At 38.8% G+C, this 24,229-nt stretch overlaps 1 protein-coding gene across 4 annotated transcripts in view; it reads right to left on the bottom strand.

Annotated features, from left to right (window-relative positions):
- RGSL1 (regulator of G protein signaling like 1) overlaps nucleotides 1–24,229 on the bottom strand; it is a 118,125-nt gene that overhangs the window by 41,924 nt on the left and 51,972 nt on the right. For all 4 annotated transcript variants that reach the window (XM_054524543.1, XM_054524524.1, XM_054524522.1 and 1 more), the window contains exons 11-12: nucleotides 6,549–6,654; nucleotides 879–1,072 (exon numbers count right to left, since the gene is read on the bottom strand). In XM_054524543.1, coding sequence (XP_054380518.1) covers nucleotides 879–1,072; nucleotides 6,549–6,654 — 300 coding nt within the window. The remainder of the gene's footprint in view (nucleotides 1–878; nucleotides 1,073–6,548; nucleotides 6,655–24,229) is intronic.

The following is a 24,229-nucleotide window of genomic DNA, read 5'->3' on the forward strand; positions in this document are numbered from 1 at the left end:
AGACAGGGACATTTAAGTCTGCAGAGGTTACTGCTGTCTTTTTGTTCGTCTGTGCCCTGCCCCCAGAGGTGAAGCCTACAGAGGCAGGCAGGCCTCCTTGAGCTGTGGTGGGCTCCACCCAGTTCAAGCTTCCTGGCTGTTTTGTTTACCTAAGCGAGCCTGGGCAATGGCGAGCGCCCCTCCCCCAGCCTTGCTGCCGACTTGCTGTTTGATCTCAGACTGCTGTGCTAGCAATCAGCGAGACTCCGTGGGCGTAGGACCCTCTGAGCCAGGTGTGGGCTATACTCTCCTGGGGCACCGTTTCCTAAGCCCGTTGGAAAAGCACAGTATTCGGTTGGGAGTGGCCCGATTTTCCAGGTGCCGTCTGTCACCCCTTGAAAGGGAACTCCCTGACCCCTTGCGCTTCCCGAGTGAGGCAATGCCTGGCCCCTGCTTCGGCTGGCGCACGGTGCACTCACCCACTTGACCTGCGCCCACTGTCTGGCACTCCCTAGTGAGATGAACACGGTACCTCAGATGGAAATGCAGAAATCACCTGTCTTCTGCGTCGCTCACGCTGGGAGCTGTAGACCGGAGCTGTTCCTATTCGGCCATCTTGGCTCCTCCCCCCAATCCTCTTTTCTTTATAAATTACCCTGTCTTGGGCATTTCTTCATAGCAGTGTGAGAATGGACTAATACAACTCGTATTAAGACTTTGGATTTATTCTTACTGTTCTCTGCTTTTGCCTTCCCTCTTAATCTGTCTCAATATTGCCCCATGTGGCTGCTGCTCTGTACCGCTCTCTCTGGGGGCTCACATGAGATAGGCTATTTCCCAGGCTATTCTCCTAAGACACTAAAGAGAGAGAGAAAACAGGATCAGAAGAGGATGCATACCAGGAGAGAGTTGGCCTTGGAAGAAAGTCTTGATTACATTTTCTATGAGAGACTTGCAAATCTTTTCATTGGTCTCCATACTGATATTCTGTACAGCTATGAGAAATTGCAATGGGCTTTCAGCGTTCCGTTCCTTGAGGAACTCCCTGAAGAACTCCAAGTGCTGTGTATTTAAGAGGACTTCTGTCAAGTTTCTGGAAAACAGGAAAGCATCTTTGGTAGAGAGAAAGGAATGAGGATTCTGGATTCTGTTTCAATTAGGAAATGGGGAAGTGCATTGACCATGCTATAGGGCCTTTAGCCATATGTGAAGAGCATTGTGGATGGATTGGCTAAATCTGTCTATTTCTTTGGTGATTAACTTGAACTTTTATGTACCATTTCTAAGCTTGGTCCAATATCTTCCTTCCCAATGAAAGATGAAGGAAGATATTTTAATAGGGACAATTTTTTCAAGAGAATTCTCTCTTTACATTATGGGTTCAAAACAACTCCTAATTAGCAGTCATTTCTGTGAGGTGGAGCATGATTAGCAGTTTTTGATTAATGTTTCTAAATTTCCTTTGCTGATTTCTTCTTTCACTGCTCCTTGAATAAAGGTGCCCCTAATGTTTTATCCTTAACCTTCTATTCTTTTGCCTTATGGTTTTTCCTGGGTAATCTGTGCCTCCTCTGTGATTTCAATTTTTATTGATATGAGGAAGTGATTTTAAATTTTATTGATATAGCAAAACTTTATCTCCAGTTCCCATGAGCTCCACTTCTACATTTCAACTGCCCACATCAAACCTCATCTTTATGTTATAGTTATTATTTAGACCTCTGTACACACATCCACATCTTGACCAACTTATTCTTCCTTTATACACCTATTTCATTAAGTATAATGTTAGCCATAGATTTTTAATAGATGTCCTTTATCAGAATGAGATAGTTCCCTTCTATTCTAATTTTATTGAGAGTTTTAAAAATCACACATGTGTGTTGGATTTTGTAAAAGTCTTTTTTTCGACATCAATTGAGATATTCATGTGAATTTCTCTCCCCTTATTTTATTAACATGGTGTATTAACTGGTTATTGCATTCCTCGTATTCCTAGGATAAATTCCACTTGGTAACCCAGGCTGAAGTGCAGTGACACGAACACAGCTCACTGCAGCCTTGACTTCCCAGGCTCAAGTGATCTCCCCGCTTAGCCCCCAAGTAGCTGTAACTATAGGCGTGCACCACCACGCCTTGCTAATAATGTTTGTATTTTTTTTTTTTTTGTAGAGATGGAGTTTCACCATGTTGCCCAGGCTTGTGTTAAACTTTTGAGCTCAAGCAATCTGCCTACCTCGGCTTCCCATAGTGCTGAGATTATAGGCATGAGCCATCATGCCTGGCCACTGATCTTTTTTATATATTGCTGGATTTGATTTGCTAATATTGTATTGAAGGTTTTCATATCTAGAAACTAGAGGGAGTATTGGTCTGTGGTTTTCTTTTCTTATAATGTGTTCGGTCTGGCTTTGGGATCAGGAAAATACTGGCCTCATAGAATAAGTTGGCAAGTGTTCCTTCTTTCTCTGTTTCCTCAAAGAGTTCATGGAATATTGACATTATTTATCCTTTAAATATTTCATAGAATTCTCCAGTGAAGCTGTCTGTGCCTAAGTGTTTCTGTGTGAGAAAATCTTAAATTACTAATTCAATTTTTTTCTTATTATAGATTTATTCACATTTTCTACTTTTCCTTGAAACGTAGCTAGCTTACTTCAATAATTTGGGTATTTCTAGAAATTTATGTATTGCATCTAAGTTGCCTAGTTTGTTTCTTGCATTTCCTTACAATCTTATTAATTTCTGCAGGGCAGTGATTATATGCCCTCTTTAAACCCAGAGTTTGATTATCTGTGTCATCTTTTTTCCCCTGGTCAATATATCTTACAGTTTAACAATTTTATTAATCTCTACAAAAAACTAACTTATTTACTTGGATTTTCTGTGTTTTTCTCTTTATTTTATGTATCTACACACTAATAGTTATTATTTATCTTCTTTGAGTTTAGTTTAAATATATAATCTCACTACCTTTGGTGTCATTATTTCTGATGTGAAATAAACTTTAATCTTGCTGTAGTTCCCTTGAATATATGTTCTTTTTCTCGTGCAGCACTCAAGATTTTTCTGTCTTTATATTTCAACAGTTTGACTGTGATGTGTCTGTGTGTGGATCTCTATGATTCTTTTGTTAACTTAAATCTGTTATTGATTGCCTCTAGTAAATTTTTCATTTCAGTTACGTACTTTTCAACTCCAGATTTTTTCATTATATTTTATAATTTCTATTTCATTATTGATATTCTATATTTGGTTAATCACTATCATCATACTTTCCTTTAATTCTTTAAACATGATTTTCTTTCATTTGTTGAACCTATTGCTTAGAAGTCTTTAGTCTAACATCTGAATCAACCTAGAGAGAGTTTCTGTTGACTGCCTTTATTCTCCCTGTGGATGGACCATACTTTTCTGGGATTTTTGTTTGTGTGTGTGTCTTATAATTTCTTGTTTAAAGTTGAATTTGGGATAATATATTATCGCAACCCTGGAGTCTGAATTTACACCCCATCCCTCATCCACCAAAAGTTGCTGCTGTTGATGGTTTTGTTTGCTTTTTGTATTTTGTTTTTTGTTAAATGACTTATTGGGCTAGTTCTGTAGAGTATATCTCCCCTAAAGTGTGGCTACTAAAGTGTCTGCTCAGTTTTTTCTCTTTTTAATTCTTATTTTTCTTTTTTATAGTAGTTTTCAGGACCTCATGATCACCCAATGATAAATAGATAACTGGGTTCCTCTTTGGTCTCTCTTGAGCATCTGCACAGCATTTGCACAGTCCCTTGGGAATATCTTGCTCCCAGATTTCCCTTTTTTACTTTTAAATGTTTTACTGCTTGCCCAACTAGTATCACTGCCTTAAGTGGCTGTGATAGTGGCCTCCCAATTTTTTGGCCACAAGGCTTACTATTGGTTTTGACAGTGCTCCTGGTCATTGGCTTTTTTGTGGAGCTTCAAACCATATCAGTGCCCTCTGCTGGCAGTAAGATGGCTGGTACTCATGGCTGTCAAGCTTGTTGGTGATGTGAGTGATTACAAGTTACAATGCCACAGATTACACTATTCTTACTGAGGTTTGGTAGTTTTCTTGGATAAGCAATTTTTTATTTGTTAAATGCCTTCAGTTAATTTACAGAGTTCTGAAATTCTTTTTGACAGGTTTTCCCAGTTTTACTTTTATGGAGAGACTACTTAGAAGGTTCTTGCTCTACCATTCCAGAAGTCTGGTTTTCTCCCTTCATTGCTATGTACATCTGTATTTTCCCTTCCACTTCCACTTCCACTGTTTACCTCAGATCTTTATCATTTGCCTGAACAACTGCAAAGACCTTCCAAATATATTATCTCTGCCTTCAACCTCTGGATGTCTGTCTGACTCCTTATACTCTCATTTCTGTCAGACTAATATTTTAAAAATCCATATAGTAGATATTTCTGCCACCTACTGCTCCAACAAACCCCAAAGAATCTGCTCATTGCCAATTAATCAATGCGAATTCCTTAATAATCTACCCAATACCTTTTTCTAATTATTTGGTCTCAGTCTGGCTTTTTATGTTTTATGTCCCTTCACTGCATGCAGTCTATACTTCAACATCACTGGACTATTTTTAAGTCTTTGAATATTAGGTTTACATTCATGAATTTATAGCTTTGTGTTGAATCTTCACCTTTGAGTAGGGTTTATCCCTACCTACAAAATACTCTAATTTCTTTGTAATTGAATTTGCACATGCTATTCTGAGCATCTTCTGATATTCTAACTTTTCCTGATCCTCACTCAAAATTTCTCTCTCCTTTCACTCCCATAGTAATTAGCTAATATTTTATCATAACATTTTAAGGTCAGCCTTGCATTTTCTTTAGTTACATAATTAGATTAAGGGCAAGGACTATGTCTTAGTTTTTGTATCATTAGCACTCATAGAGTGTCTAGAATACAGTATATAATCAATAGCCATTTACTTATTGAATAAGGGATAGGGAAAAGGTTTAAGAGAACTGCAGCTGTGGTATCCCTGAGCTACTCTGCTTGGTCTTAACTTAAGTCATGAAACTAGACGATATGACCCTGATATGTCTTCTAGGACTTAATGATCTTACAGATATGTGATTTAAGACTTCTGTGGTATTCATGCTTAAGCAAATTGGAAAATAAGTATTTCTATAGGCATAATGGAGACCAGTGACTAGGACAAATTGGAAAAGCAAAAGTGACAAATGATTGAACCTCAGAGAATAGTTTCAATTGCTGAAAGGGAGGAAGATCTATCTAGAGTGGTTAGAAGAGACAAAAGACTTATCACCCTCAATGAATGTCATCAATAAACGAAAACATTCTTGGCTGGGTACAAATGCCTGTAATCTCAGCACTTTGGAAGGCTGAGGTGGGAGAATCACTTGAGCCCAGGAGTTTGAGACCAACCTGGGCAACAGGGCAAGACCCAGTCTCTACAAAAAAAAAAAAAAAAAAAAAAAACCAGGCATGGTGGCATGTGCCTGTAGTCCCAGCTACTCGGGAGGCTGATGCAGGTGGATCACTTGAGCCTAGGGAGTTCGAGGCTGCAGTGAGCTGTGATTGAGCCACTGCACTCCAGCTGGGACACAAAAAGTGAGACTCTGTCTCAAGAAAAAATAATTAATTAAAAAAAAGAAAATGTTTTGTGGGAGTTTTTTCTATGCAAAATATTCTGTAGGAGATTTTGACTAGCAAATGTATATGTTCTACTCTATCCTCAACATCTAGAAGAGGACCTTCTATATAGCTAGCCATTATAGATAGATAATAGATAGTAACTGAATAAAAATGAATACATGAGTAAGTGAATGCCGTGGCCTACAAGAAAATTATAGTCAAGTCAAGAAGTTGGAAAACATACCTAAAAAGTAAAGATCAGTAAAAAGTAGTACATATAAATGCTTGATATTGTACTTTAGACCTTTAGGGTTTCAGAAGAGAAGAAAGTTATAGCAAACATAATACTTGGAGAAATTTTTATGTATAGGTGGCACTTATGCTAAGGTACATGGAAAGAAAGGTGGGTGGGCACTCCTGAAAGAAAAGGCCACAGGGTATTTGCCTAGTTGTGGGACCTTACCAGAGTTTGATTCTCAGATTGACTATAAGTGGAGAGAGACAAGAAGTAAAGAACCAGTTAGGAGGCTACTACAGCAGTACATAATCCAGAAGACACAAATAGGCAAAGAAACATGTACAAAGATGTTTATTGTGATACTATTTATAGCAATTAAAAAATTAAAGGCAATGTAAATGTCTATATAAGTTATACTACACTCATGGAAGGAGGTAGATCTGCACATACTGACATGAGATGTCTGTGATAGTTTGAGTTTGAAAAGTTATTGTATAATATATACATACATTGCATAGTGCTAATTTTAGAAAATAAATGATTTAAAATACTAAGAGTGTCTGTACCTGTATGTATTGTATATGGAAAAGGGTCTGAAAACCTACACATAGAAAGATAAGTTTACCATTAGACATGTTGAGATTTTTCAAAAGCATGTACCTGAAGATGTTGCTGTAAACAGATTCTATATCTCACCTGGGTCTCATTGATGGCTTCCTTACAAGAGTTCTTTTGAGCAAGGACATTTTCCTATTTGAGCGTGAAACTGACTTTAGTTCCTTGATAATTTCCATTTTAAAATCTAAAAAAAAAAAATCGCTAAGTTGGAGAACACTATATTATAAGCAATGAAAAGGGAAAAAGTAGCAAGGACATTTTTCAGACATAAAGTTCATGTGAAAAAATCACTGTCCCCACAACTGCTGCCATCTCAGGTTAAGTTCATCTAGTGTTAAGAACAGACTTAGGGATGACTGATACACCTGACATGAACATCAGTCCAGGTTATGTTATCTAAGTATGTTGGCCTTTAGGTCTAGCGCCCACCTTCCTCAGAGAGATTGCCTCTCTCCTCGTTACATTAATTAATGCCAAATGTCAGGCCTCCTCCAATCAGCTGTTTTTACTAGACCATATTCCACATGACATTCCATCTTCCTTGACACTGCTATTGTCCTATCCTAAATCTTTCCACTTGTCCCCTGGAATCCCTGCTTTGTAATAAGCAAACTTTCACAGATGCTTGACTTCTCTTTTAAGAGTTCCCTCCATCTTCTTGTTTTAATAAAAACCATTTTCTTTCCCACGGACACTGCTTCCTCTGTAAGCTTCTCAAATGATATTCTAGCACACCACGCAAGTTCAGAATTGGTGTCTGGTTCCCTATTTCCATTTAGAAACCATTATTCTCCCAAATATATCAAAACATCATTATTGCCTGGGCACAGTGGCTCATGCCTATAATTCTAGCACTTTGGGAAGCCAAAGTGGGAGGATCACTTGAGGCTGGGAGATTAAAATCAGTCTGGACAACACAGTGAGACCCCACCTCTACAAGAAAATTTAAAAATTAACTGGGTGTGGTGGTATGCACCTGTGGTCCTAGCTACTTGGAAGGCTGAGGCAAGAAGATCAGTTGAGCCCAGGAGCTTGAGGCTACAGTGAGCTATGATGACACCATTGCACTCCATCCTGGTTAACAGAGTAAGACTCTGTTTATAAAAATAATTTTAAATAATAAAAACAAAACATTATTATTGAAGAACAATAGATTTCATGGATCTCAGTATTATAAGAGCCCTTTGAGGTTAATATTGCAGAAGAAAACATAGACTATGAACTCATCAAGGGCAGAGATGGTGTATTACTCATCTGACTTACAGAAATTAGAACATGACCTAGTTATATAGTCATTGTTTTAAAACGGTTTTTAAATAGAATGTACCTACACAGGAAATTTGTGTGTAGTTTGGCAATACTTTCAGAAAGCATACAAAAAGTATTAAAAGCAATAGAAATATATGTTGGATCTAAATAAATGCAACTAAGTGAAAAAAGAAAATCTAGACTATGGAAGACCAGATATAAAATAAACAAATAAACAAAACAAAACAAAACAAAACAAAAACCCTCCCAATACAAAACACCTAGAAATACTGCATAAAAATAATATACTTTCAAAGTGAAAGTAAATTTATAAAAAATTAAGACAAAATCAATATATAGAGGTTAGAAACAATGAGGATACTAAAAACCAGAAATGTCAGTTTATAACAATACTTTAGCCACCCTAAAGGCATTTGCAGTGTTAAAGTCACAATGGGACACAAGACAGAGCCATAGGTCTTTAGAAAATGGGCAAAACATTGGACATTGCTTTTATTCTTAAGACATTTGACAATTATGTAAACAAATTGCTACTGGGGAATTTAGCAGAGCTTTTGGCAGATTCTCAGGGCAGAAGGGGGCAAAAGGAGAAGAGGCCCTGATAAACACCTTAAACTTTCAGTTGGAACTCCAAAGACTAAAGAAAACAATAAATAGTTAATCATGAAGGGAATGAGAACTAGCTTTGAAACAACTTAATCCCTGAGTAAATTAAGGTTATCTGGATGCTACTAGTTTAGTGTATGTCAGAAGTAAAAATCTTCTCTGGAGGAAAATAACTTCATCCGGAGGTTCAAATTGGCTCTACAGATTTTCACCAATGATGTTCATAAATCAAGCAGAAATAACAAGATATTTTAAAAGACTTCACCAAAAACCAAGGGGGGGAAATGGCACTTGAAATAAGCACAGAAAATTCAAATATGAACTTTAAAGTGACTATTATTAATATAGTTAAAGTAATTATAAGACAAAAAGGAAAATATCAAAATAGACAATATTATAAAAAAAGGAAATTCTAGAAATAAAAAGTTTAATGATTATAAGAAAAGTAATAACTAGTAGATGAGTTGAATGACAGATTATACACAACTAAAGAGAAAATTGTTGAACTAGGAGTTAGATGCAAAGGACATATCCAGACTGAAACACACAGAGGGGGAAAAATGAAAAAGACAGAAAAAAGTATATGAAATATACTTAAAATGTCAAAAATATGTATAATAAAATTATCAGAATAGATAGAATGGAGCAGAAAAAATACTTAAGGAGATAATAACTGAAAATTCCCTAAAACTGACAAAAGATATCTAGTCCAGAAGTTCTGAAGCTACAAGTAGCATAAAACCTGAGGCATATTATAGTAAAGTTACACAAAAGCAAAGACAAAGATAAAATGTGAGAGTAAAAAAAAAAGGGAAAAAAAAAGAACTATTTTCTTCTACTAAGCAATGTCAATGAAAACTGACAGGTGACTCCTCAAATTGAACTAAGGAAGCCAACAGACAATGGGATAACATTTTCAAAGTGTTAATAGAAAACAACTCCAAGAAGAATTCTCCATCCAGAAACTATATTCTTCAGAAATAAAAGCAAAATAAAGACATTTTTCAGATGAACACTAAAGGAAATATCAGAGGGCGTTCTTTAGACTTAAAAAAATTTCTAGATGGCAGCTTGGCAGAATAAAAATCAATGAAAAGAAAGAAACAGTTAAATATGTGAGTTAACCTAAATATTGACTCATAAAACAATAATACATATGCAGTAGGAATACTGGTTTACATCAAACTTTAATATGTCAGGGATGCATTTGGAAATCTATATGGTAGTCACTAAAATAAGAAGAAAACACATGACCAGAGAAAAAATATAGAAATTATTGACCTACCCCCATTTTAATCTAAAAGAAAACTAAAAGGAAAGAAAAAGAAATATAGAACAGAAGGTACAAATAAAAAGTAGTAACATAGAGTACCAAAATGGCAGCATGGAAGGATGCTGGCTTCACTCCCCACCCACCATACCCCAGAAAAACAAAAACAAATGTACAATGCTGAGATTTTTGCCAGAAATATCCTGGAACTCAAATATAATATGAGACAGTTCCCAGAGATGCAGAGAAGTGAAAAAACTCTGAGCAGATGGTAAGAGAATTGGATTTCCACATCTGAGATACCCCTCCCCGCATTATGCCCAGCAACAGTGCATGGAAAGTTTTCCCCCAACTTGCTGTTTCTACAATGGAAAAAGTGAGATTGAGGTTTAAAAGCAGCTTCTCCACCATCTTGGGTTTTCTGTCAGGGGAAGCATCTTCATGGGAAGAATTCAGAGTGCCTGAAGGGAAATTTGTTCCTGAGGACAGGCAAAGCAGGTAAGTGGGACTACCATCCCCAGTTCTGGAAACTCTGCTCTATAGATCAGCCAAAGGAGACATCAAATCAGAGTTATTGTTCAGCAACATCACACTGTAGGAGGTTTGTCCCACAGGTCCCATAGGCACAAACCCCTAGCTAGCCTTCCCACACTGCCAGGATATTCCCTTTGGGATCCCCTCTGTTTGGGAAGAGCAGTGCTCCAATCCTTTATTAGAACTGAGGCAATTCTGAGGTTTAGGTAGCTCCTAGAGCTGAAAAGGAGGCTGTGACCTAGCAGACCAGCTTGGGCAACATGGTGAGACATCATCTCTATTAAAAAAAAAAAAAATTAGCTGTGTATAGTGGTGCTTGCCTGTAGTCCCAGCTACTTGGGAGGCAGAGGCAGGAGGATCACTTGAGCCCAGGAAGTTGAGACTGCAGTGAGCCATGTTTGTACCACTGTACTCCAGTCTGGGTGACAGAGCAAAACTCTGTCTCAAAACAAACAAACAAACAACAAAAAAAAACCTCTAAGCAAATATATTCAATATAAAACAAAACAAGCCAGACAGAGAAGACTGGAATAAATAACCCTTTAATGCAAAGACACATATGTAGACCCACAAGAAACAAGAGCAAACAGAGAACCACAATCTTCCCAAATGGATCAAAACAAGGAACCTGAAAATAACACTAAGGAGATGGTGATATGTGAGCTCTCTGACCAAGAATTCAAAATAGTAGTTTTAAGAAAACTCAGTGATCTCCAAGATAACACAGAAAAACAATTCAGAAATCCATTGAAGAAATTTAACAAACAAGTTGAAATAATAAGAGAAATTAAACAGAAATCTTGGAACTTAGAAATACATCTGCTGAAATGAAAAATTCATTAGAGGCTCTCAACAGCAAAATGGATCAAGGAGAGGAAAGAACCAGTGAGCCTGAAGACAGTCTATTTTAAAATACACAGAGGGGAAAAAAGAAGAAAAAATATAAAAATCAACAAAGGTTGCCTACAAGATATAGAAAGTTATCTCAAAAGAGAAAATCGAATTACTGGTGTTTGAGAGGAAGTTGAGCAAGAGCAAGGGATATAAGATTTATTTAAAAAAACAATAATAATTGAAAACTTTCCAAAACTTGAGAAAGAGATAAGTATCCAGGTACAGGAAGGTCAGAGAACACCAAACAGATTTGACCCAAATAAGACTACCCCAAGGACTATAATAATCAAACACCCAAAAGTCAAGGACAGAGAGAAAAATACAAAAAAAAAAAAAAAAAAACAGAAATAGAAAAGAGGCAAATAGCATATAAAGGACCTCCAGTTCATCTAGTAACAGACTTCCCAATAGAAATCATACAGACCAGCAGGGAGTTGAGCAACATTTTCAAAGTGCTGAAAGAAAAACACTGCCATGCAAGAATATTGTATCCAGAAAAGTTATCTTTCAAATACAAAGGAGAGGTAAAGTATTTCCAAGAGAAACAAAAGCTGAGAGAATTCACCAACACTAGACTCATTTTACAAGAAGCACTAAAGGAAATTCTTTGATCTAAAAGAAAAAAACACTAACATAAAAAAAAAAACTTAAGCAAACAAATGAAAAAACATTTGAAGGTATGAAATCTACTGATAAAATTAAGTACACAGACAAACCCAGAATACTCTAATACTATAATTATGGTGTTCAACCCACTCATAACTTAGTATGAAGCCTAAAAGACAAAGCTATCAAAAATGATAATAGCTACAGAAACTGTTAAAACATTAGTAATACGTAAATTAAGATAACTGAAGTCAAACTGTGGGAGGGGTGGAGTTAAAGTGTAAAAACTTTTAAAAAATATTTTTCTTGTTTTTATTCTTTATGATCTAAGATAGATTAACTTCTTTATAAAATAACATATCTATAAGATGTTTTTTGTAAGGCTTATGGTAACCACAATGCAAAAATCTATAATACATTCACTAAAAATGAAATGCAACAAATTAAAACATACTACAAGAGAAAATCACTTCACCTACAAAGAAAGACAGTAGGAAAAAAGAAAGGAGTTATAAAACAACCAGATAATAAGCAACAAAATGGCAGTAGTAAGTCCTTACTTATTACTTATTAATAACACTGAATGTAAATGAGCTCAATCCCGCAATTAAAAGGTGTAGGGTGGCTAAACAGATAAAGAAGACCTAACTATGCTACCTGCAAGAAATTCACTTCACCCATGCAGATGATATCGACAGGAGATAGAGACGGGAAATACTGGGTAGAAGAGGGCAGTTCCCTGGCAAAGGGCCCACTCCCAAGCCTGGAAACCCACCACCCTAAATGGGAACAGGCATTTCTGCTTTTGTGCCTGAATGTTGCCTTCTGGCCTGCCACCTCTCTCTTCCCTGTGGGTAAAGGAATGCCGGCTGTTTCCCTTCACGGAGGTCTACCCGTCACATAGGACCGGAGTAAAGCCCTGGGGCAACAAAGGCATCATTTGTTGCTGGAAGACCCCAAGACTGAACTCCATCAGCCAAGATACCTGGACTTTGCTGTGCTATCTCTTCTTTCACGGTTTGAAATGGCTCCTATCTCTTCTTTTATAATGTCAAGGATTTTGCTACAGACTGTGGCAATGACATTAAATAGAATGAGCATTTGGCCCAGCCATCAGAGGTGCAATTCAGAACGATGTGGTTTCCGTTTGGTGCGACCCTGAATCCCACCCCATGGCCACAGGGGCGCCTCTCCTTATCCTCTCCCCTTCTGGCTAGAGCACCTGGGCGAGTCTGCAGCACGTACGAGCTGCGCCCAATGGTCACGGGGGGTTGGGAAAAAACCGCGGCTGCCGCTGGCACCCTGCGTAGCCAGCTGGCCAGTGCCTCGTGTTTGCCGTGCCAGCGGAGCCATTTCCCCCATGGCTGAAGGATCCTCACTGGTCTAAACTGGCGGAAAGATATAATAATTAAAGGAACCCATTTGCTCAAAGCAAGAAGTTCTTCTCCCACCCCCCTCTTTTTTGTGTGTGTGTGCTTTAAACTGTCTTTTCTTTTCTTTCCTTCCCCCATGCACTCTGCTTATGATAGGGAGGAGCAACCCCTGCTGGCTGGTAACTGCAAATTCGCCAGGGCCCATTTGAGACTTAATCTAAACAGATCCGTGAAGCCTCTGAAATACTTTTTTTTGTCCCAAACTCGATTCCAGGCTCCAGGTTGCAGTCCTAGAAATGAAAACCAGATCTGAAGGATTCAAAGCCAGGCAACAGGCACAATGTAAATGCGCAGGACCAATTCCTGTCTACTAAATCCCTGCTTCATGAAAGGAGGCCATGCTCCATGGCATAGATAAGGCCCAGGGAACGCAAAGTTGCCAACAGTAGCGGGATGGAGGCATAGGTGCGTGCGAACAATTCCTATTCTCTAGGCCCTCCCTGCTTCACGGGTGTGGGCTGCAGTGACACCCGTGGGTGGCACCTGCCATGGTTGCTGGGACTCTGGGATGAAAAGATGGAAGAGAAAGGAGGACTGCCTGTTTTCTCTCTCCCTCACACCCTGAGTTTTCACTGAAAGAAGGAAGGGAAATGAGGGACACTTCTACTTTCCTGTCTTTCAAAATGGGCAACCAGCTCTCTTCACCACCCCCAGCTTATACTCCTCTGGAGTGTATCCTGAACCCTTGGGACTGCTTTGACCCTCAGAATCTGGAGAAACAAAATGCCTCATATCCCTCTGCACAAAGCTTTCACCAAATTATGAAGGATTGGCTTGGCCTCAGGAAGGAACCATTCATTTCGATACCATCTGGCAGCTGGACCTTTTCTGTAGAAAAGGTCCTATCCAGCTTCAGTCTCATGCTTGCCCCCCCTCCTAGAAGTCCTCCCTGTAGACAAGCCCCAGTCTCACTCTTGCCTTCCAACAGATGCCTGGTGAATTTTGTTTTAGTAGGGTCCAGGTCCCCTTCTCTCTACAGGACTTGAAGCAAATTAAGGGGTATCTTAGCAGGTTTCCAGATGACCCTGACGGATACACAGAGGTTTTCCGGAATTTAACCCAAGTATTTGCACTCTCCTGGAGAGACGTGATGTTACTTTTGAATGGGACCCTGAGGAACACTGAGAAGCAGTCCACTCTGCAAGCGTCAGAGAGATTTGGGGATGAGCTTTGTATCATATATAGCATCAGGGAAGGGGGTGAACTTTATCCAACTGGAAGAGAAGCAGTACCAGTGAATGACCCTAAATGGGATCCCAGTGACGAGATGGGAGACTGGAACAGGGGACTCTTTCAGGTATGCATAATGGAAGGCTTATGTAGGACGAGGACCAAGCCTCTCAATTACAGCAAGCTATCCATGATAGACCAGGGATTTAATGAAAATCCCACTGCAGGCTGGGCACGGTAGCTCATGCCTGTAATCCCAGCACTTTGAGAGGCCAAGGTTGGTGGATCACCTTAGGTCAGGAGTTCAAGACAAACCTGGCTAACATGGTGAAACCTCATCTCTACAAAAATACAAAAATTAGCCAGGCATGATGGCAGGTGTCCGTAATCCCAGCTACTAAGGAGGCTGAGGCAGGAGACTCGCTTGAACCCAGGAGATGGAGGTTGCAGTGAGCCAAGATCACACCATTGCACTCTCATCTGAGCAACAGAGCAAGACTGTCTCAAAAACAAACAAACAAACAAAAAGATAGAGAGAGAAAAGAAAATCTCATTGCCTTCTTGGAGAGGCTAAGAGGGGCCTTGGTAAAGTACACCTCTCTATCGCCTGATTCTGTCAAGTGACAGCTAACCCCAAAGGATAAATTTATTATTCAGGCAGCCCCTGATATAAGGAAGAAGTTGCAGAAATAGGCCCTGGGACCAGATAGTACTTTGGAGAACCTCCTGAAAGTGGCTGCCTTGATCTTTTACAATAGAGATAGGGAGACACAAGAAAGAGGCAGAAGCTTTAAGAGCCACCATACAAGTCCACAAACCCCAGAATTCCCAGAATGCACCTGTTAACTGCTACAGATGTGGCAAAAACAGTTATCTCTCTTCTAAAGTTTAACTGCTCCCATACAAGTTTTAATTTCTTTCACTAGGGAAAAACAGCTTGGGGTGCAAGTTGTTAGTATATTTCACTTCTTTTTTCTGTAATCTTTGGCACTAGATTCTTTCCTTGTATAATACACATGTTTAACCCATGCATACTTAACCTTATAAAACTTGTTTTTTTCTCTCTCACCTAGGCCATCAAATTCCAAATGTTCAGGCAACCAGAGCCTCAGAAGATGGCTTCGTTTTGCCAGAGACCCTTAGATAGATCAGGGAGGAATCTGACTTCTGTTTTCCCCAAAACAATGCCCCCTGTCAGCAGGAAGTAGCTAAGATTGGTCATCGTCCATATTCTAATGGCAGTTAGATGTGCCTCTTCAGAGGGGGAAAATGATATCAGCAGGAGACAGAGAAATACTGGGTAGACGAGGGCAGTTCCCTGGCAAAGGCCTCACCCCTAGGCCTGGAAACCCACAACCCTAAATGGGAACAGGCATTCCTGTTTTCGTGCCCAAATGTTGCCTTTTGGCCTGCCATACCCCACCCCATCCTGTGCCCATATAAATCCCAAACCCCAGGCTCCATGGACAGACAAACAGAAGGGCAGAGGAGCAGAAGAGTGGCATGGCAGAGAAAGAGAGGAGAGAAGGAGCATCAGAACGTTGAGAGGAGTTCAGCTGGGGACAGTCAGAAAGAAGATCAGCCATGGGGTAGCGAAACTCCAGGGAAAGATCATCTCCCCACTCCATCCCTTTTTTCAGCTCCGCATCCATTCTGCTGAGAGCCACCTCCATCATCCAATAAAATCTCTGCATTCACCATCCTTCAAATCTGTATGTGACCTGATTCTTGTTGAACACCAGACTAGAACCTAGGTACAAAGAGGGCACTGAGCTGGTTAACACTTAAGCTGTCTGTGGATGGTAGAGCTAAAACAGCACTGTGGCACACACAGTGGGGCTTTGAGAATCACAGGCACCCACCTGTAGAAGCTACCGTGGGGCTGGAGCCCAAAAGCGCTCGCCCTGGCTCCTGCACCTGCCTGTCTGCGTGCCCCTCCTCCTGTAAGGGGTTTGAGCATGCAGCAGCCGAACAGATGAGCCACACCCCGTTGCACCTTCTGCAGTGGGGGGGTCAGGGAACTCTCCCATTTCACATATACAGACTGAAAGTGGGGGCATGGAAAAAGATATTCCATACAAGCAGAAATAAAGAGGCAAGAATAGCTATACTTACATCAGATAAAATAGACAACATATCAAAGACGGTAAAAAGAGACAAAGAGAGTCACTATATAGTAATAAAGAGGTCAACTTAGCAAGAGGATAAAACAGTTATAAATATCTATGTGCCTAAAACCGGAGCATCAAAGTACATAAAACAAACATTAATAGATATAAAAGGAGAGAAAGACCGCAATACAATAATAGCAGTGTTAGAACTGATAAACAAATCCAGTAAGGTTTCAGGATACAAAATCAATATACAAAAATTAGTAGCATTTATATACACCAACAGTGAACAATCTGGAAAATAAAAAGGAATCCCATTTATAATAGCTACAAAAATATAAAATATATAGGAATCAATTTAACCAAAGAAGTGAAAGATCTATACAAGAAAAATTACAAAACGCTGATGAAAGAAACAAAAAAGAAGATATACACAAATGAAAGGTTACTCCATGCTCATGATTGGAAGAATTAATACTGTTGAAATGACAATACTATCCAGAGAAATTTATAGATTCATCCTATCGAAACACCAATGACATTCTTCAGAGAAATTTTTCTAATCCTGCAATTTATATGAAATCACAAAAGACCCCCAAATAGCCAAAGCAATCCTAAGCAAAAAGGACAAAGCTAAAAGCATCATACTACCTGGTTTCAAAATTTACTACAAAGCTACAGTAACCAAATCAGCACCATGGAAACAGATACATAGACCAATGGGACAGAACACAGAGCCCAGATATAAATCCATGCCTTTACAGCCAACTCATCTTCAACAAATGTGCAAAGAAGATAAAATGGGGAAATAACAGTCTCTTCAATAAATGGTGCTAAGAAATCTGGATAACTGGACAGGCGCGGTGGCTCACACCTGTAAGCCTGTAATCCCAGCTCTTAGGGAAGCCGAGACGGGCAGATCACCTGAGATCAGGAGTTTGAGACCAGCCTGACCAACATAGAGAAACCCCATCTCTACTAAAAATACAAAATTAGCTGGGCATGGTGGCGCATGCCTGTAATCCCAGCTACTTGGGAGGCTGAGGCAGGAGAATCTCTTGAACCCGGGAGGCAGACGTTGCGGTGAGCTGAGATTGTGCCGTTGCACTCCAGCCCGGGCAACAAGAGCAAATCTCTGTCTCAAGAAAATAAAGAAAGAAAGCTGGATAACTATATGGAGAAGAATGAAACTAGACCTCTATCTCTCATCATATACAAAAATCAAATAAAAATGTATTAAAGACAAAAATCTAAGACCTGAAACTATAAAACTATTAGATGAAAACATTGGGGAAATGCTCCAGGACATTGGTCTGGGCAGACTTTTTGTGTAAGACTTCAAAAAAAAAAAAAAAAAAAAAGCACCAGCAACCAAAATAAAAATATACAAATAGGATTACATCCTAATATTTATTCACAGTAACAAAAACAATTATCAAAATAAACAAGCAACTCATAGACTGGGAGAAAATATTTGCAGACTATCCACCTGAAAAGGGATTCGTAACCAGAATATATAAGAAGCTCAAACAACTCAATAGCAAACCAAATAATCCAATTTTAAAATGGGCAAAAGATCTGAATGGACGTTTCTCAAAAGAAAACATACAAATAGTCAACAGGTATATGAAAAAATGCTCAACATCACTAATCATCAGAGATATGCAAATCAAAACTATGAGAGCCGGGCGCAGTGGCTCACGCCTGTAATCCCAGCACTTTGGGAGGCCGAGGCGGGTGGATCACCTGAGGTCAGGAGTTCAAGGCCAGCCTGACCAACATGGCGAAACCTCATCTCTACTAAAAATACAAAATTAGCTGGGTGTGGTGGCAGGCACCTATAATCCCAGCTACTCAGGAGGCTGAGGCAGGAGAATCACTTGAACCCAGGAGGCGGAGGTTGCAGTGGGCCAAAATCATGCCATTGCACTCCAGCCTGGGCAACAAGAGTGAAACTCCATCTCAAAAAAAAAAAAAAAAAACCACCACCAACAACCACCACCACCACCACCAACAAAACTACAATGAGACATGATCTCGTCCTAGTTAAAATGGCTTTTTATCAAAAAGACGGAGTAACAGATGCTGGTAAGGTTGTGTAAAAAGGAAAACACCTGCACATTGTCGGTAGGAATGTAAATTAGTACAGCCAGTATGAAAAATAGTATGGAGGTTTCTCGGAAAATTAAAAATAGAACTACCATGTAACAGAGCAATTCTATTACTAGGTATATAGTTTAAAGAAAGAAAATCAACATATCAAAAAAACATCTGGGCTGGGCATGGTGGCTCACACTATCAGCACGTTGAGAGGCTGAAGTGGGTGGATTGTTTGAGCCTGGGAGTTCGAGATCAGCCTGGGCAACATGCCAAAACCCCATCTCTAAAACAATAAAATAATTAGCTGGGTGTGGTGGCATGTGCCTGTGGTCCCAACTACTCGAGGAGGCTGAGGTGGGAGGATTGCTTGAGTCCAAGAGGTCAAGGCTGCAGTGAGCCATGATTGCACCACTGCATTCCAGCCTGAGTGACAGAGACAGACCCTGTCCCAAAAAAGAAAAAAAAAAAATCTGCACTCCCATGTTCATTGTAGTACTATTCACAATAGCCAAGATATGAGATCAACCTAAGTAATCATCAAAAGATGAATGGATAAAGAAAACATGGTACATATACACAATGGAATTATCCAGCCAAAAAAACAATTATCCAGCCACAAAAAAGAATGAAATCCTGTCTTTTACAGCAACATGAATGCAACTGGAGATCATTATGTTACGTGAAATAAGCCAAGCACAGAAAGACAAATATCACATGTTCTTGCTCATATTGGGAGCTTAAAAAGGGATTTCATGAAGACAAGGAGTATGATTGGTGGTTACCAAAGGCTACAAAGGTTAGGGGGAAGGAGGAAAGAAAGAAATGGATTAATGAGTATAAATATATGGTTTGATAGAAGAAATAAGACCTAGCGTTAGAAAGATGAGCAGGGTGAGGCCAGGCGTGGTGGCTCATACCTGTAATCCCAGCACTTTGGGAGGCCGAGGCAGTCAGATCACCTGAGGTCAGGAGTTTGAGACCAGCCTGACCAACATGGAGAAACGCCATCTCTACTAAAAATACAAAATTAGCCGGGCATGGTGGCACATGCCTTTAATCTCAGCTACTTGGGAGGCTGAGGCTGGAGAATTGCTTGAACCCGGGAGGTGGAGTTTGTGGTGAGCCAAGATCGTGCCATTGCACTCCAGCCTGGGCAATAAAAGTGAAAGTCTGTCTCAAAAAAAAAAAAAAAAAAAAAAAAAAGAAAGGTGAGCAGGGTGAATATAGCAATATAGCTTACAACAATCTATTGTATATTTCAAGCTAGCTAGAAGAGAAGAATGTTAATGGATCCAGTGCAAGGAAAAACAAATATTTAGGATGATGGATATCCCAAGTATACTAATTTTATCTTTACAAATTATGTGAATGTGTTTAATTGTCACATGTACCCTAAAACTATGTATGTCTATTACAGCAGCAGTTAAAAAAAAAAACTTAAAATGGTAAGGTAGAATTTTAAACCCAATGTATAAGTAATCGTATCAAATGTAAGTGGACTAAATATGCTTACTAAAAGGCAATTGTCAGATTGGATTTAAATGGAAACAAAAATATAAGAACTAAGATTAGGCTTAAAAGGGGCTTAGCTTAAATATAAAAACAAAGGGATATTAAAGAATAAAAAGATGAGATAAAAGGTAATGACTATCAAAAGGGAGACAAAGACTATAAAGCAGGAAGTGTTATTAGAGAAAAAGAATTATTCTAGCAGGAATCTATAATTCCAAATTTGCTTGCATCTAACAATGTAGACTCCAATAAAGCAAAAATTGAAAGTACTAAAAAGATAAATGAAAAAATCCAGAATGGGAGATTAGTAATGTCTCTTCTAACTGATAGCAATGAAAACCAAAACTATCAGTAAAAATACAGAAAATGTGAATGTGTTTAGCCAAATACACCTAACATATACAGAATACTGCACTCAACATTACATGTCTTATAGACATTTAAATATAATGAGAGTATCACAAACAACTTCATGTCAATATATTTGAAATGTCAAATGAAATTGCCAAATTCATAAAATATACAACATACTAAAATGGCATAAAAAGAAATAGAAAATCTAAGCAGTCCTATATATTTTGAAGAGATTAAATCTGTGATTAAATTGAGATTGAGATTGAGGCAAGGGTGTCTCAATGTAATGCCACATCTATCTAAAAAGGTAATGGAAGACCTAGTAAGAGCAATAAGGTAATAAAGGAAAATCAAATATATAAATATCTTAAAAAATGAAACTCTTTATTCACAAGGGACATAATTGTGTGTATCAAAGGAATTTGCAGATGAACTTGTAGAATTAGCTAATTCAGTAAAGTTTTGAAATACTGGTCTATTACATAAAAATCAATTACATTTCTATATGCCAGACAATGTTAAAAATAAAACTTTAAAAATTTACAAGCACATCAGAAAACATTTATAAGTACATCAGAAAACATCAAAGGTCTAGAAATAAATATAATGGAGATATATAATAATATTAAGTGGAAAACTATAAAAATTATTAGTTTTAAATACAAATTAATGAATACATGAATAAATGGAGGAGTATGCCAAATCCATGGATTAAAAGATATAGTAGGAAATGATATCACAGAAAATGGCAAAGGAGGGAGCTCTCAGACTTCATCCCTCCACAAAAGCAACTAAGGATATGACAAAAATGGTGAGAATCAGAGCTTTGGAGAATTCTTGAATCTCGTCAAGAATTTATGACAACCAGGGAAAGTCTTGGTGAAGAAAGATGAGGATGCATTGTGGTAAAGAAAGTGTGGCATTTTAAATTGTCCACATACCCCCCCACCACCAGTCTCCACATCAGTGGTGGCCATGATGACAGCAGCCCATATTGTAATGCAGGTTGTTAGTGCCAGAAGGCAAAATATGAATCTTATTTTCAACAAATTGTGGTTGTTTGTTTTGACCTAAAGTTATCTGGCTCCCTGAACAACTGACACAAGGACTCGCCTTTATTTTGCCATACTTGGAGTGTTTCCAAGGCTGGGGAGGCTTCCCAAGTGAAATTACTAAAAGAGTTTAAGGACACAAGTATTGACCACCACAGCTTGGGCCTAGGGACAACAGTTGGGACAGCATTTGACAGACCAAAAAGCTGGGAAAAGATGAAGTTGGGGAAGGATACATATGGGGTAATAAAAGTTTTCAAAGCTTGTATGTATACCAGAGAATGAAGAAGTCCATATACATACCTAGAACTGGATGTATGCTCAGAAAAAGCATTAGAAGACCCAAAACTTTTACCTCTGGCTGAAATTTAGTTTCCAGGCAAGTGAGGAGTGAAGGCTAAAGAAGAGTTATATAAGTGGTCTAGCTAGCTAAGTGTTGAAAGAGCATCACAACACAGAGCCAATCTACAAAGACCGGTAATTTATTTTTTTGTTCTTTTGTTTTCTTTTTTGGCTCCAAGAATTTAAGGAAACTGTCAAAACACTACATGACCACAGGCTAACAGAACTAAGACTTCAGTGGCCACATATGACAAAGAATACAGACTTTACAAAAATAGTTGAGAAAAGTCACTAAATAAACAAACAACACCAACCCCAAAGGCAGAACAACAAATCCTGGGGAGTTTCTAATTTCCTTGGGAGAATCTAATTTCCATAGTTGCTACATTATAATATTAAAAAGTCCAGTCTTCTACAAAAAAACTATGAGGTATGCAAAAAAAAATATGGCCCATTCACAGGAAAAAAGAACCAATGGAAATTGTCCATGAAAAGTCCAGCCATTGTACTTACTAGTCTTTAAATCTATTGTCTCAGATACGCTCAAAGAGCTAAAGGAAACCATGAGCAAAGAAAGTTACAAAAACCCGGCAGAATTATGTCTAACCAAAAGAGAGTACCAATAAAGAGAAACTGGCTGGGCATGGTGACTCACACCTGTAATCCCAGCACTTTGGGAGGCTGTAGGCGAGCGGATCACCTGAGGTCAGGAGTTCGAGACCAGTCTGGCCAACATGGTGAAACCCCGTCTCTACTAAAAATACAAAAATTAGCTGGGCATGCATGGTGGTGTGCACCTGTAGTCCCAGCTATTCAGGAGGCTGAGGCAGGGGAATCGCTTGAACCCAGGAGGCAGAGGTTGCAGTGAGCCAAGATTGCACCACTGCATTCCAGCCTGGGTGACAGAGTGAGACTCTGTCTCAAAAAAAAAAAAAAAAAAAAAAAAAAGAGAGAGAGAGAAATTACAAAAGGGACCAAATAAAAGTCTGGGGGCTGAAAAGCATGATAACTTTGTTTTTTTCAAAACTTTTAATTTTTGTGGATACTTAGGTGTGTATATTTATGGGATACATAAGATGTTTTGATACAGCCATGCAATATATAATTATTACATCATGAAAGATGGAGTACCCATCCACTCAAGCATTTATCCTTTGTGTTACAAACAATCCAATTATGTTCTTTTAGTTATTTAAAAATGTATGATTAAATTATTATTGACAATAGCCACTCTGTTGTGCTATCAAATATTAGGCTTTATTCATTCAAACTACTTTTTTGTACCCATTAACTATCCTTATCTCCCCTCACCACCCTACACAATCCACCCTCCCACCACCCCACAACTACCCTTCCTAGCTGCTGGTAACCATCCTTCTACTCTCTATCTCCGTGGGTTCAATTGTTTTGATTTTTAGATCCCACAAATATGTGAGAACACTCGATGTTTGTCTTTCTGTGCCTGGCTTATTTCACTTAACATAATGACCTCCAGTTCCATATGTTGTTGCACATGATTGAATCTCATTCTTTTTATGGCTGAATAGTATTCCATTGTGTATAGGAGCACATTTTCTTTATCAATTCATCTGGATTCATTTCTTTATCCATGTCCATCTTAATGTTGTTCATGATAGCCAAGATTTGGAAGCAACCTACACGTCCATCAAGGTGGACGTGTAGGTTGCTTCCAAATCTTGGCTATCATGAACAGTGCTGCAACAAACATGGGAGTGCAGATAACTCTTCAACAATTGATTTCCTTTCTTTTGGGTATACCTAGTAGTGGGGTTGCTGGATCATATGATAGGTCTATTTTTAGTTTTTTGAGGAATCTCCAAATTGTTCCCCATAGTGGTTGTACTAATTTACATTCCCACCAACAGTGTGCAAGGGTTTCCTTTTCTCCACATCCTTGCCAGCATTTGTTATTGCCTGTCTTTTGGATATAAGCCATTTTAACTGGGGTGAGATGACATCACATTGTAGTTTCAATCTGCATTTCTCTGATCAATGATGTTGGGCACCTTGAAAAGTACATTAATTTTGAGCTAAAGGAAAATAAAAACATCACATGCCAAAACCTATGGGATGCAGTGAAAACACTGCTCAAAAAGAAACTTATAAATGCAGATATTAAAAAAGAAGATACCAAGTAAATAATCTAGCCTTGCAGGTTCAGGAACTAGACAAAGAAGAGCATGCTAAATCTGTTTTTGTTGTTGTTTTTTAGAGATGGGATCTTACTCTGTTGCCTAGGCTGGAGTACTGTGGCATGATCATAGCTCACTGCAACCTCAGCTTCCTAAACTCAAGCAATCCTCCCACCCCAGCCTCACAAGTAGCTGGGACTACAGGCATGTGCCACTATGCCTGGTTAATTTTTTAATTTTTTGTAGAGACGAGGTCTCAGTATGTGCTCAGACTGGTCTCAAACTCCTAGGTTCAAGGTATCCTTCTGCCTCGGCCTCCAAAGTGCTGGGATTACAGGTATGAGCCACTGCAC

The sequence above is a fragment of the Pongo abelii genome, chromosome 1, assembly GCF_028885655.2.
Source record: "Pongo abelii isolate AG06213 chromosome 1, NHGRI_mPonAbe1-v2.0_pri, whole genome shotgun sequence".
NCBI classification, from domain to species: Eukaryota; Metazoa; Chordata; class Mammalia; order Primates; family Hominidae; genus Pongo; species Pongo abelii.